Here is a 14909-nt window from a genome sequence, read left to right as displayed (position 1 = left end):
ATTAAGACAAAGGAGCCAAGAACATACAGTGGATAAAGGAAAGTTTTATCAATAAATGTGGTGGGAAAACTGGACAGCCACATGCAAAAGAATGAAACTAGACTGCCATCTTACATGGTACAGAAAAATTAACTTAAAATGGATTAAAGATTTGAATATAAGACCTGAAACCATAAAACTCCTAGAAGAAAACATAGGTGGTACACTCTTTGACATCAGCCTTATCAATATCTTTTTGAATACGTCTCCTCAGGCAAGGGCAACAAAAGCAAAAATAAACAAGTGGGACCACATCACACTAAAAAGCTTCTGCACAGCAAAGGAAACGATCAACAAATCAAAAAGGCAACCTACTGAATAGAAGAAGATATTTGTAAGTCATATATCCTACGAAAGGTTAATATCCAAAATATTAAAAACTCATACGACTCAACAACAAAAAAACCCCAAACAATCTAATTGAACAAATGGGCAGAGGAGATGATAGATATTTTTTCCAAGGAAGACATACAGATGACCAACGGACACATGAAAAGATGTTCAACATCACTAATTATTAGGGAATTGCAAATCAAAACCACAATGAGATATCACCTCACACTTGTTAGAACAGCTATTATAAAAAACAAAAACAAGAAATAACAAAGAGTTGGAGAGTATGAGGAGAAAAGGGAACCCTTGTACACTGTTGGTGAGAATGTAAACTGGTGCAGTAACTATGGAAAACAGTAGGGAGATCCTTAAAAAATTAAGACTAGAACTACCATATGATCCAGCTATTCCACTTCTGGGTATCTATCCAAAGAATATGAAAACACTAATTTGAAAAGATATATGCACTGCAGTAATATTTACAATAGCCAAGGTATGGAAATAACCTAAGTGCCCATCAATGGATAAATGGATAAAGAAAATGTGATATATATATATATATATATATATAGACACACACACACACATACACACACACACACAATGGAATACTACTCAGCCATAAAAAGATGAACTCTTGCCATTTGTGACAACATGGATGGACCTTGAGGCTATTATGGTAAGTGAAATAAGTCAAATGGAGAAAGACAAATACTGTATGATTTCACCCATATGTGGAATATAAGAAATAAATGGACATAAACTTATATCCCCATATCTCCTCCCTCTTGCGTCTCCCTCCCACCCCTCTAGGTGGACACAAAGCACCGAGCTGATCTCTCTGTGCTATGTGGCTGCTTCCCAGTAGCTATCTATTTTATATTTGGTAGTGTATATATGTCCATGCCACTCTCTCACTTCATCCCAGCTTCTGGTTCACTTTGTTATACAGCAGAAACTAACACACCATTGTAAAACAATTATACTCCAATAAAGATGTTAAAAACCAAAAAGATACATGTACCCCTATGTTGATAGCAGCACTGTTCACAATAGCCAAGACACAGAAACAACCTAAATGTCCATCAACAGATGAATGGATAAAGACATGGTACATATATGCAATGGAATACTACTCAGTCATAAAAAAGAACAAAATAAGGCCATTTGCAGCAACATGGATGCAACATGAGATTATCATACTAAGTGAAGTCAGAAAGAGAAAGACAAATATCATATGATATCACTTATATGTGGAACCTAAAATAAGGCACAAATGCACCTATCTACAAAACAGAAACAGACTCCTAGACATAGAGAACAGACTTGTGGTTGCCAAGGTGGGGGGAGAGGGGAGGGAGAGGGATGGACTGGGAGTTTGGGGGTGGTAGATGCAAACTATTACATTTAGAATGGATAAACAATAAGGTCCTACTGTATAGCACAGGGAACTATATTCCATAACCTGTGATAAACCATAATGGAAAAGAATATAAAAAAGAATATGTATGTATGTATAACTGAGTCTCTTTGCTGTACAGTAGAGATTGGCATGGCATTGTAAATCAACTATACTTCAATAAAAAAAATTTAAGAAAAAAAGAAATGAACAAACAAAACAAAAACGAACACATGGTTACAGAGAACAGATTGGTGGTTACCATAGCGGAAAGGGGGCACAAAATGGGGAAAAGGGATCAATTGTATGGTGATGGAGGGAAACAAGACTTCTGGTGGTGAGCACGCTGTAGGGTATACAGAAGTTGAATTATAATGTTGTATACATGAAACTTATGTTATAAACCAATGTTACCTCAAATAATTGAAAAAAAGGTCCATTCACCTATGAAATGACTATCAGGTTTTCCCCAAGGTTGTCCTGTGATCTACACAGAGACCACAGGGTGTCTCTCTGTCTACTGGATAATCTGAACACCCACAGTTCCTACATCGCATTTACCTCCAACTTTCAGCCTGTAATTCACGACAACAATGTCACCTGACATTGCAGCTATCGATGGGATAGTAAACACAAATTATGTTTGATTATTGCCTAACAGAATGGAAAAGAGGAGGGATTCTTGGAGAAGGGGACAACTTCCACCTCTCTACTTAAACACTGCTTTGAATTTATTAGCAAATTTCTTGTTTATGGTACAAAGTATCAAGCCACAAATCATATTTCTATGAAACACTGCAACAGGCTACAGAAACACCATGAAGTAGCTACCAACATCCCATCTGGTTCTCTCTCATTGAAAAGAAACTCTAATAATTAAACTTTGAGCAATGTAGAAATGAGTAAATATGATTATTTTTAATCAGAAAAAGATGACCCCCCAAAACAAACTCATATCTTGTTTTTTTTTAACATGAAAAGCTCTCAAAATATAAATACTTTGCCAAAAATCTAAACTATAACCAAAATAGAAATCTGTTTTCTAATAAGAAGCAAGAGAAGTTCAAAAGAATATAGAAAATGGTTTAAACATTTTTTACCAATAGGCAATCAGATATGATGGATGAGTTCATTACAAAGATTCTCACTTGGATGTCTTCTAATTTTAAACTCAAGTAATGTTTTTTAGTTTTCCCGTTGGATTATATAAATCACAAGCCCAAAGCCATGAGAGAATTCTCTACCAGTCTTAGGGTGAGATTTAGGCACACTTTGAAACGTAATGAAGAAGTAAGAAGTCATACCTTGAAATCATATGTGGCATCTGGGTTTTCGTCACAGGCAATAACTTCTGGAGCCATCCAGTAGGGCGTCCCGATGAAGGTATTCCTCCTGCCCACTGTTCGATCGAGCTGGGCACTGACTCCAAAGTCCACTAGTTAAGGGAAGACAAATGAATAAAGTCTATCATCTAAGGTCTTACACAGTGATAAAATGAATGTGTATTTTTTTTACTGTGGTAAAATATACATAACATAAAATTTACTATTTTAAGAACTTTCTAGTGGACAGTTTTGTGGTATTAAGTACATTCACATTGTTGTGCAACTATAACCACCATCCAATTCCAGAACTTTTTCATCTTCCTCAACTGAAACTCTGTAGCCATTAAACATTAACTTCTCTTTCTCCCCACCTCCCCACCCCACCGGGCCTCCAGGCCCAGGAAAGCACCATTCTACTTTATGTCTCTATGGATCTGACTACTACAGATACATCATATAAGTGGAATCATACAGTATTAGTCTTTTGAAGACTAGATTATTTCACCTAACATAATATCCTCAAGGTTAATGCATGTTGCAGCACGCATCAGAATTTCCTTCTGAATTTTTGAAGACCGAATAATAGTCTATTGTATGTAGGTGCCACAATGTGTTTATCCATTCATCTGTTGGACACTCAGGTTGCTTCTTCCTTTTCACTATTGTGAATGTATATATTTTAAAAAAATTTTTATTTTATATTGGAGTATAGTTGATTTACAGTGTTGTGTTAGTTTCAGGTGTACCGCAAAGTGATTCAGTTATACATATACATATATCTATTCTTTTTCAGATTCTTTTCCCATATAGGTTATCACAGAGTACTGACTAGAGTTCCTTGTGCTATACAGTAGGTCCTTGCTGATTATCTATTTTATATGTAGTAGTGTGTATATGTTAATCCCAACCTCCTAATTTATCCCTCCCCCCAACCTTTCCCCTTTGATAACCATAAGTTTTTTTCTATGTCTGTGAGTCTGTTTCTGTTTTGCAAATAAGTTCATTTGTATCATGTTTTTAGATTCCACATATAAGTGATATCATACGATATTTGTCCTTCTCTGTCTGACTTACTTCATTAGTATGATAATCTCTAGTGAATGTATACTTTTAAACTTCATGTATAAATGGATAAAGCGTACCAATGAGAAAAGCACAGGGGGTTATATATGGTTACATCAGGGCTACATGGGGGGCCAAAAAGAGGTGTTAAATAAAAGTCAAGCTTGGGCCATAAAGGATAGTATTTAGAGGATGCAAAGAAAGTAGTTAACAGCTAAGTTTCTGGAGTCAGACTGCCTAAATTTGCATCTCATTTCTGACACTTATTAGTGATGCAACCTAGGGCTACTAGATCAACCTCTTTGAGCTTCATTTTCCGAATCCATGAAATGAGGATGATGAGATTCACATGGTGTTATTCTGATGTTTAAGTGAAATAATCTACCTAAAAGCATTTTGTACAGGACCTGGCATATAATATTCTCTCAACAAGTAACTGTTAATTAGTGATGAGTGAATATTCTGAGGATAGCTTATGTAGTCAGTACATATATAACTGCTTTCCCTATCTAATGTATGCTTTTGTTTTAAAAGGGAATATTCATGAGATGAAATTTTGGCCCCAAATTCTAACTAAGAAAAAAACAGAAATTGTATATTTTAACAAAAAAGGCAAGAGCAAGTGTTTGGGATATAACCATAGGAGACATTTAAATCTCTTTGAAAATGAACTATAATATGGACAGTGATTCTTTTGTAGGAAACAAATTGTATATCCTATAGAGTATTTGTCAATCTATGCTCTTACTCACATACATCAAGTAGTCAAACGCGTGTGGGGATTCTCTACCTTATCTGGATAATCCCAGACTTATTGTGGGAAGGGCTCTAATAGACCAGAGAAAAGGGTTCCCTCACTGATAACTCTACAGATGGAAGTGGGATAATTAGTATGCAGGTGAAGTAGAATATTGAGCATCCATTTTGTACAGGTGCCCTAGATAATAATGAAATCGATGTAAATATAACTTAAAACATATGGGAATATAGCAGGAATTCATTTTTCTAAATAATGAATGTCTAACTGTGGATATTTTTAATTAAAAAAATTTCATCATTGTCTGTTATAGCAGCAACAATATAAACAAACTGTAAGATAGGGGAAACCATTCCAAGGTCAGTCACTTCTAATCTAAAGGGTCTTTGCTTAAAAAAACAAACTCAGTTGTTTCTACACACCGATTAAGCACATGGATCTGCTTACCATATTGTATACCAATTCACTCCTCAAAGTGCTTTTAGAAAATGTTTTTTTTTTTTTTTGCGGTACGCGGGCCTCTCACTGTCGCGGCCTCTCCTGCCGCAGAGCACAGGCTCCGGACGCGCAGGCTCAGTGGCCATGACTCACGGGCCCAGCCGCTCCATGGCATGTGGGATCTTCCCGGACCGGGGCACGAACCCGCGTCCCCTATATCGGCAGGCGGACCCTCAACCACTGCGCCACCAGGGAAGCCCTAGAAAATGTTTTCTTTTTTAATAGCAAAGAAACATTTTCCTTTCTATTCTAGGTACAATGACCTCCAAATCCACAGTGACAGCTTTACATTCATTATTTAAAAAAAAAAAAAAAACAGCTGAAACAATCCTATCATTTTCTGCAATTCCTAGGCTCACTGGATTCTGTTCTTACCTAGTTTAACTTCTGCATTTTCAGTCAGCAAGACATTTTGCCCTTTAATATCTCGATGAATCACTTTATGCTGGTGCAGGTGACTCAGCCCCTGGAATGAAGGAGAGTTGAGAAGGGTTAATAGGAATATAAATCCAGAGGTAAAAAATTATTTTGGATGTTAATGATCAAAAAAATTTAAACTCACCCAGAGATACTTTCATTATTTTATTTATATCTTTCATGTGGTCATAATTCTAAATGGAGCACAATGTTTGTTCTAAACTTCAGGCAATGATCAATATAAACTGAAATATACAGGTGGTCATTGCAATGCCTGGTACGGTGTTAAATGAAATGCTTGCATATCAGCTTTTATCTCAGGTAACAAGAGACCACAGAGGCCATGACACGGTTTCAACATGCACATGTTTCAGCTAACAGTACTGTGAAGGACCACCTATATTTGCCAGTTGGTAACAGTAATATCTACAGAGTCTATACAGAAATCTGATTTAACTGAAGCCTCCACTTTTTTGTGCAGTTTTTGAATTTAAAAGTTAAAAGTTGCCCTCCACTTTTTTTGTGCAATTTTTGAATTTAAAAGTTATTATACAATTCGAATTAAGCACAATAAAATATTACTCAGACCAGCCAAGAAATTTCCCATTGGCTTTAGCCAATATCTCACATTGAAAAAGGAAAACAGCCAACTTCTATTTCCTTTGTTAATGTTCATCACTGCCATTTTTAGTGCTTTATATTTGTGACTTTGTGCTCATGTGAAATAATTATTCAGTGACATCTCAACCTGATTGTGTTCCATTTCTCCATGTATTAGTCTGATTTGGGGGTTTTTCTTGTGGTGTGGGCTCGAAAACCTACAGACTTGTTCTAAGGTGGTCTCATGTTTCTCAGATAAACTGTAACCTAAAAGAATCTAAAAATGTAGTACTGAAGTAAATCATGTTATGCTAACACTTGTTAATTCAAGGTATTGGATACCCAAGTGTTGTTGTTTTTTCTTTATGATTTTCTGTAGTTTTAATTTTTTCTCCACAATAACAAAACCATGGTATGAAAGATGAAGTTGAAACAAAAAGAAAAAAAAAAAACTAGGTATCTGAATCCCCTTTTGTTGAGAAAATTCAGCATGAGAATATGAATGCCCCAAAAGATCCATGTTTGTGTTTAGGAATATCAGTAAACATAAACCATAAGACAGGACAGTTTGAGGCACTAGTTTGGGTCTTATAAAATCACCTTTTTTATCTAGTCGATTTGGCTTGAGGTAGGCATCAAATAGATTAAAATGTATAGTTTTCACAGTATATGACCACTCCATGAATCCTTAAAATAGGGACTGAAGATCCATTTCCTTCTTTTACCATCAAAGTGGCTGGAAGCAGATACCACAGCACGTAAGTGAGCCAAAGGTTGTATTTAATGAGATCATAAAATGCATGGAGGGTCTTCTCTAAAACTTCTTGCGGCTAGGGACCTTTGGGTGATCAAATGTCCCTTCCAATGAGTCACTATATCTCAAATACCAGTATTATCATTTGGGAGAACATATTGGAGGAAGGAAGAAAACCATGTTTTCACACGTTTTAAAACCAGCTATTGAGAGATACTCATGGGGTGAAACATCCTTGCTGTTTTTAGAACCCTGGAGATCACATGACTGATCCCCAGTAGGGTTACCCAGGAGTGCAGAAAGCCAGAGTGGGCAGAACCAGCCCTGGAGACTCAGTAGATTCTTGGCACCCATGGGGTGGTCTGGATGACTAAATAATCTATCATGCTTTCCTGAATGAGTAAAATTCTACATCAGAAATCCAAATTAACTTTACACAATGGCACATCAATACTTGGAGATACATGTCAGACTTGAAGGAGTTCAGCAAGCATACCTCATTATTTTTCCCTCAAATTTTGTTTTGTGCTCTGAGAAATCTTTTTTGCCTATTCCAAACCATGGAGGTATTATCCTATATTTTCTCTTAAGAGCTTTATTTTTTATATCTTTTGTACTTATAACCATAATCCACCTGGAATTAATTTTTAAATATGATACAAAGCAGGTATAAGCTTCATGTTTTTATATGGATATTCAATTGATCAAGCACTATTTACTGATTAAAAGACCCTTTCCCCAAGTGTTGCAGCACTTGCTTTTGTCACAAATCAGGTGTCCGTATGAGTGGGTCTGTTCATGCACTCTCCATTCTGTTTCATTGGCCATTGTCTATTCTTGTGACAATACCACTCTGTTTAAATTACTTAGCAGCTTTATAATAAGTCCTGGTAACTGGCAGCATAAATACTTCAGCTTTGTTCCTCAAAATTGCCTTGGCTATTCTTGGCCTTTTGTATTTCCATACAATGTTTTAAAAATCAGCTTGTCAAGATCGACAAATGTACCTAGAAGGATGTTGATAGGCAGTTTAATGATACCAAGGATCAGATGAGGGAGAAATAACATCATTATAATATTGAGCATTCTAATTCATGAAACAGTATATATACCTCTATTTGTTAATGTCTTCTTTAATTTGTCTGTAATGTTTTGTAGTTTCCAGTGTAGAAATCACTCACATGTTTCTGTACATTTATTTTTAAGTGTTTGAATTTTTATGCTAATACAAGTGTTATCATTTTAAAATTTCATTTTCTATTTGGTTTTTTTCCTAATGTGGGTTGAATTAAAGGGATAAACATAATTTTTTAATGCCTTCCTCCCTCCCTCCCTCCTTTCCTTTCTTCCCCAGCACATAATCTGTCTCTCAAAGGCATATCTTGGACACATCATGCAAACTGTTTTACCTTTTGTTCCCTTATACTAAGAAGGCAGAGTAAATAAATAAATAAATAAATAGCTGCCAAGCAGATCTAGTAAGAATGCTCAGTGGACATATAATAGCCTCCTTATTAGTAGCAAGAGATAATTAAACTAATCTGAACAAACTAAAATATGACCAATTACCTCCTTTCTCCCTGAAGTGAACTCAGAAAATATGTGACACTATTGTCTAGATTGTCTGATTGTGGGATTTGTGGGCAAAACTGGGCAAATGGGCACATTCTTGTCCACTGTCTTGACTGGTTTTAGATATTGTCTCAAAGAATTTTTTTAAGGTAAAATCAATTAAACTAGGTTATATGTACTAAAATGGCTAAAGTCACACGAGCCTTAAATTAGTTATAAACTTTCACAAATGGAAAACTCAAATGAGTGATCAAAATATCCCTAAACAATCCATTTCTTAAGTGGGACACTATCTCTGTCATCTAAAATCAGATTTCCAATTGGAAGCCCCATAGGAAATGAATCCCAGGTTAAGAGAAATCACCCAATTAACCCTCCAAATGAGAGTGCACACGCCTATTCAGAATGGCTCTCACTTCCATTATAGCAGACCACAACACACTACCACTGCCACCAACGCTGTCAGAATAAAGCTCTAAGGACGTTTCCAACACGTTTACAAATTAGTGGAAGGTCAGTGCAAAGTTCAACACCTCCCAAGGTATCCCGTGTTGTCACTTACTCGTAAGATCTCCCTGCAGATGTACGCGATCCACTCTTCCTTCAACGTGTTACCTTTCGTGTTCTTGATCAGGTCAGTGACAGAGCCAGCACCACAAAACTCCATCACCAACTGGCAAAGGAAGCAAACATGCCATTGTTATCATTACACTTCACGGCTTCCAATGAGTTAAGAAAGCATAAGGTGTCCCACCTGGATGCTTTGGAATGCCTTTCCTGCAAAGAAAAAGTGACCATAAAATGATATATAAAACATAAATTTTTATCTTATTTTTTTCCCAAAATGAAAGAAAGGAAAGATTATTTTTAATTTTCCAACCTGAAAATTATAGCTGGAAAACTAGGAAAATCTTCATATTCTAAGTATTTGTTTTAAATGAGGGCAATTAGGTGGTACAAATGTAGTTGAGAATATCCCTGTGTTTTTATCCAATGGTCAAACTCATCTTTCCTATAAAAGTAGCATCATTCCCCTGTCTGAAAGAGTTGTGGTTGTCTAGGCAATCCCAAGTCAGAACAATTCAAGTGCACACTGTTTATGTTATTGGCTTGTAAGTGGCACTGTAAGCTGTCAGAGTGAGGACTATCTGCTTTTAATTAACTTCAGCAAATGTTCCCAGGAGGCTGGACATATCAAATAAATTCAATAAACAATAAGCCCTAATTTAGCACTTTTCATCCCCAAAGCTCCAAGTTCTCTATAAATATAAACTCATGACAGTACTCAGCAACTTTATAAAATAGGCAGAAAATGAACATCTCCCTTAGTTAATGGAGGAGTAGAGACTAGAAGAGGAAAAGCTATCCATTTGCTTTTACATTCATTTTCTAGGTTTAGAGAAACACATCCATTTCCATACATTCTCCCTCTTCTTCAAAAAGTCTGCCACAAAAGTCATCTTTTTGTGACAATAACTTAGAATGACTAGCAATCAATCTCTGATTTGACACTAGAAACAGAACTAAAATGGAGCCATAATGAAATCACATTGATGGTTTTGGCTTTGTCCAAACCTACATTCCTAACCTCAGCACCATGTCACCAGGTCCTAAAAGATACCCCATCAGGCTGTAAAATCTTTGGGCAGAAATAATGTTCCCTTTTTTTTCTGCATGTCTGGCTGAAACAATAAAAACTCATGAAATGAGTTTCCTGAATGAGTTTCTAATGTCTGTTCTGATTTATCTTCTTATGATTTTACAAAGGGTAATGAAACCCTCCAATCTTCTCCAGAGTACCGCTGGAGACTGATCAAGAGCTTTTGTAAGGAAATTTGAAAATGTCACAATAGACCTCGTTCCAACCCAGTAAGAGTTGTAAAATTACCATATATGAGAGCCAGGAAGCTATCAAAGACTACAATATCATGTTAGGACTGAGGAATCAACTTTAAGAGGTCTCACTGGCCAAAGATGGGATAATTTGAGCATCAGTAAGAATAAAAACTGCAATATCTTGAAACACATTAAATATGCTGAACTAAATGCATTAATAAAGATACCCCTTAAAAAGAATATAATTGGCACTGTTTGAAGAAAACGAAGAACCAACTTCTTATATTGAGACTGGTAGATAAAGGGAGAGAATGAAGAATTTACACTGCCTTTCTTATACAAGTTTTACCACAGTGATTAAATAATAAAAGAGGTAAAACTTCTCTTCACAAAAAACAAATATTCCATCTAAAAACTGAAGAAGACATAATAGAATTAGAATATCATTATTTCACAACCTCTAATAAACTAGTGGATTTAGGCACTGATGATCAGTGGCTGCTAACATTAAAAAAAAAAAAAAAGAAATAACCAGTTATGATTTGCTTCTTGATTAGAATAATACAACATCACCTCAGGAGTAGTCTTGCCAAAAACAATAAAACTAAACAGAACAAAAACCCAAAACTAAATCTGATCAAGCCTCTACTTCCAGTTACCAATTTACAGGAAATTCAGAGAACTGAGGAACATGTTACATCATGGGGATATAATCAACAAAACGTAGAATAAAAAACTCCACAGCGTAAACGGCCCATTTGCTTCAACAAATATATATCAAGAAAGATAAAGAGAGATGGAGGGGAAATCTGTAGATTTTAAAACATTTAAAAAGATATATCGACAAATTGCAATGGATGCAACTTATCTGGATACTGATTTTTTTTTTAATGTTGCTAAAATTTTTGAGACAGTCTACAGTCTAGATATTTGCTGACACTAAGGAAATGTGGTTGACATTTTTTAAGTGTGATAATACTACTGTGGATATGTGAAAAAAATAGTCCTATATTTTAGACAAACATACTGGAGTACTATGGATAAAACGATATGATGATAGTTTCTTCTACAAATAGTGCTGGGTCAACTGGATATCCACATGTGAAAGAATGGTGTTGAACCCTTACCTCATGCCACATACAAAAAATATCTCAAAATGGATCAAAGACCTAACTATAAGAGCTACAACTGTAAAACTCTTAGGAGAGAACATGGGGTAAATTTTCATGACCTTGGACTTGGCAATGGTTTCTTAACTAAGACAGCAAAAGCACAAACAACAAAAGAAAGAGATAAATTGGATTTCATCAACATTAAAAATTTTGTGCATTGAAGGATACTATCAAGAGAGTGAAATGACAACCCATAGAATGGGAAAAGTATGTGCAAATCACATATCTAATAAGGGTCTAGTATCCAGATTGTATAAAGAACACTTACAACTCAACAACAAAAATATAAACAACACAATTTAAAAACAGGCAAAACACTTGAATAGACATTTCTCCGAAGAATATATACAAATAGCTAACAATGTTCCACATCAATAGTCGTTAGGAAAACGTGAGTCAAAAGCAGAATGAGATATCACTCCACACCTTCTAGGATGACTGTAATTTAAAAAAAAAGAAAAGCAGAAAATAATATGCTGGCAAAATGTGGAGAAATTGGAACCCTCCTATATTGCTGGAGGGAATGTAAACTGAGACAAACTGATGGTTCCTCAATAAGTTAAAACATAGAAATACCACATGACCTAGCAATTCCACTTCTAGGTATATACCCCCCAAAATTGAAAACAGGTGTCCAGACAAAAACTTGCATATGAATGTTCAAAGCAGCACTGTTCACAACAGACAAAAGGTGGAATTAATCAAACTGTCTATTATCAGATGAATAAATAAAATGTGGTATAGCCATACAATAGAGTATTATCAGCTGTGAAAAGGAATGAAGTACTGATGCATGATACAACATTGGATGAACCTTGAAAACATTATGCTAACTGAAATAAGCCAGAGGAAAAATGCTAAATATTGTATGAATCCATTTATATGAAATATCCAGAATAGGCAAATACACAGAGACAGAAAGCAGATTAGTGGTTTCCAGGTGGAGGGAAGAATGGGAGTTCCAGCTTAACGGGTACAGAGTTTCCTTTTGGGGTGATGAAAAAGTTCTAGAACTAGACAGAGGTGATTTTGCACAACACTGTATACTTAATCCCACTGAATTATACACTTTAAAATTATTAAAATGGTAAATTTCAAGCTATGTGTATTTTACCAGAATTTTTGTTTTTAAAGATGATGAGATTTGTTTCAAAATAATAGAAGGGAGGAAGTAGATGGCTGTGTAGATGGGGCAGGATTGACTACTGGTTTGATGACTGTTGGGGATAGTTTTGGGCACATTATACTCTTCTGTCTACTTTTGTGTATTTTGGGGATTCTCGATATATAAATACAAAGTTAAAGAAAATCTCAGTTATGTAAATTGTGGTTTAACAGCAGCAGGATGGACCAAAGAAACAACTTTGGGTAGAAAGAAAAGAACATTTTCTCAAGTGAGCAAAACATGTTTGTGCTCCTTCTCCAAATCCTATCTTGAAAAACACAGCGACCAGACCTACAAGTGCATCCATTGCTCCTGTATCAGCTGAAGAAAATGTCCCACCATTGAGCTCTATTAGCCACATAATTATAGTTCCCAAGGAAAGCAGTGGAAGCCCAGTGACTCCAGTCTTTCAAAATTAGATTGGACAAAATACTTTCAAATATTCAGTAGGAAACAATCCTGCTCTAGCCAGGCACTAATGTCAGTGGTTTCTATAATTTGCTTCTCCATTCAGCTCCAGCTGAAGGCTGCTAAGTTCTTTTCATCTCACTACGGAACAAAATGATTGTTAAATTATGTAATGGGTTTTTTTTTTAAAGAAAAAGAAAGAAAGAAACCAGCCTTTGCCAGCAATCGGTTCCTGCAGTCTTACAGCAACACTGATAATTACTGCCACCACACAGCGGGGACACTCCCTCACCACGAGTTACCTCATCACATTAATAAACAGAAACAGGGCTCAACATGCCAAGCCCAGCAGTGATAAGTCAATAACTTCACTTCTCACAAGCAAGAAATAATGCATCATTAATATTCTTCCTGAAAGAAAGTCCTCAAAGAGTTGACACTGGGGCAACAATGCTTGCTAACATTTACTGAGAAGTTACCGTGTGCCAGGCACTGGGCTGAGTGATTTGCACTTATCGTTTCATTCATTCTCCTTCTCCTCAATTCCCTTTTCTTTATTTATTTGGAAATGAAGGTTAGTTATGGTCTGCAGCCTTATCCATGGTATATATATTCGTTAAGTAACTAGGGTAGGGTTGAAAGCATCATTCTTTCTCGAGTACTAGCTGTATGAACTTGGGCACGCTCCCTCACTCCGCTGGGCTCAGCACCCCGCCACCATCACTATTAAAACAAAATAAAAGCATCAGCCTTATATGTGTGATGTGAACACTGTGTTCTACAGAATGGAATGCTTCTGGTAGCCAGAAATTTCAAACTCTATTACTTATCCATTCTTTGGCCTGTTTGCATTTATTAAAAAAAAAAGTTTCCAACTTGGAAGATAGCATTAATAGCTCCCCAAGGTCCACTTCACTTGGATGGTGAGGAGATGGCTGAAAGAGCACCTATAAAGGGCACGGTGCACATGTGTTTCTAAAACTTCTGTTAATGAAAGAGTACCAAGGACACATGTCTTTTTCTCAAGCTTGTATCACACAGCAAGAAGACACAGCAGTGCATCCTCAAACACTGGATCTTTTTATTTGGAGGGCTGGAAGAGGGTGTAAGAGGTTTAAAGAGAGTCTTATATTTGAAATTCTCATTCCATATCACCTACATAGCTGGGTCAGAAAATGAAAATACACATGCATGTCCCTTGGGAAGAAAGGAGGCAGGTTAAGTTAAAGTGAGGACAGAACTGCGCTCAGGCACGATGCGGGCTGGGCCTGGGCTGGACCTGGAACCTTGTCAAGGTGGAAATATTTAAAAGGCAGCACAGTGTGTAGTGCAACCCAACTGTTAGGGAAAAGGTCGCCTGGATTGTTGAATGTGGGTAGTTATTTCTACCTAAATTAAAATGGTTAATTTTTAAAAACAAAGGCTTCTAACATATTTCACAATTTGCATGGTTGTTTATCACATACTTTTGTCTGATGAGCAGGATGTTTTCTCTTAGAGGTTGTGGGGTAAGGGGGTACTTATTATGCCCTCCTGTGCTTTCCCCCTCCTTCAGGAGGGTATTTAAGAAAA

The 14909-nt window shown here is 36.2% G+C and overlaps 1 protein-coding gene across 5 annotated transcripts in view; it reads right to left on the bottom strand.

The window, feature by feature from the left end:
* Nucleotides 1-14909, bottom strand: part of TNIK (TRAF2 and NCK interacting kinase) — a 418711-nt gene that overhangs the window by 125231 nt on the left and 278571 nt on the right. For all 5 annotated transcript variants that reach the window (XM_082624735.1, XM_082624739.1, XM_082624737.1 and 2 more), the window contains exons 5-7: nt 9319-9429; nt 5789-5879; nt 3076-3206 (exon numbers count right to left, since the gene is read on the bottom strand). In XM_082624735.1, the coding sequence (XP_082480861.1) occupies nt 3076-3206; nt 5789-5879; nt 9319-9429 (333 nt within the window). The remainder of the gene's footprint in view (nt 1-3075; nt 3207-5788; nt 5880-9318; nt 9430-14909) is intronic.

Source organism: Mesoplodon mirus, assembly GCF_964341445.2.
Source record: "Mesoplodon mirus genome assembly, chromosome: 6".
NCBI lineage: Eukaryota > Metazoa > Chordata > Mammalia > Artiodactyla > Ziphiidae > Mesoplodon > Mesoplodon mirus.
The sequence above is the reverse complement of the archived record's forward strand: the minus strand, read 5'-3'. Positions and strand labels throughout refer to the sequence as shown.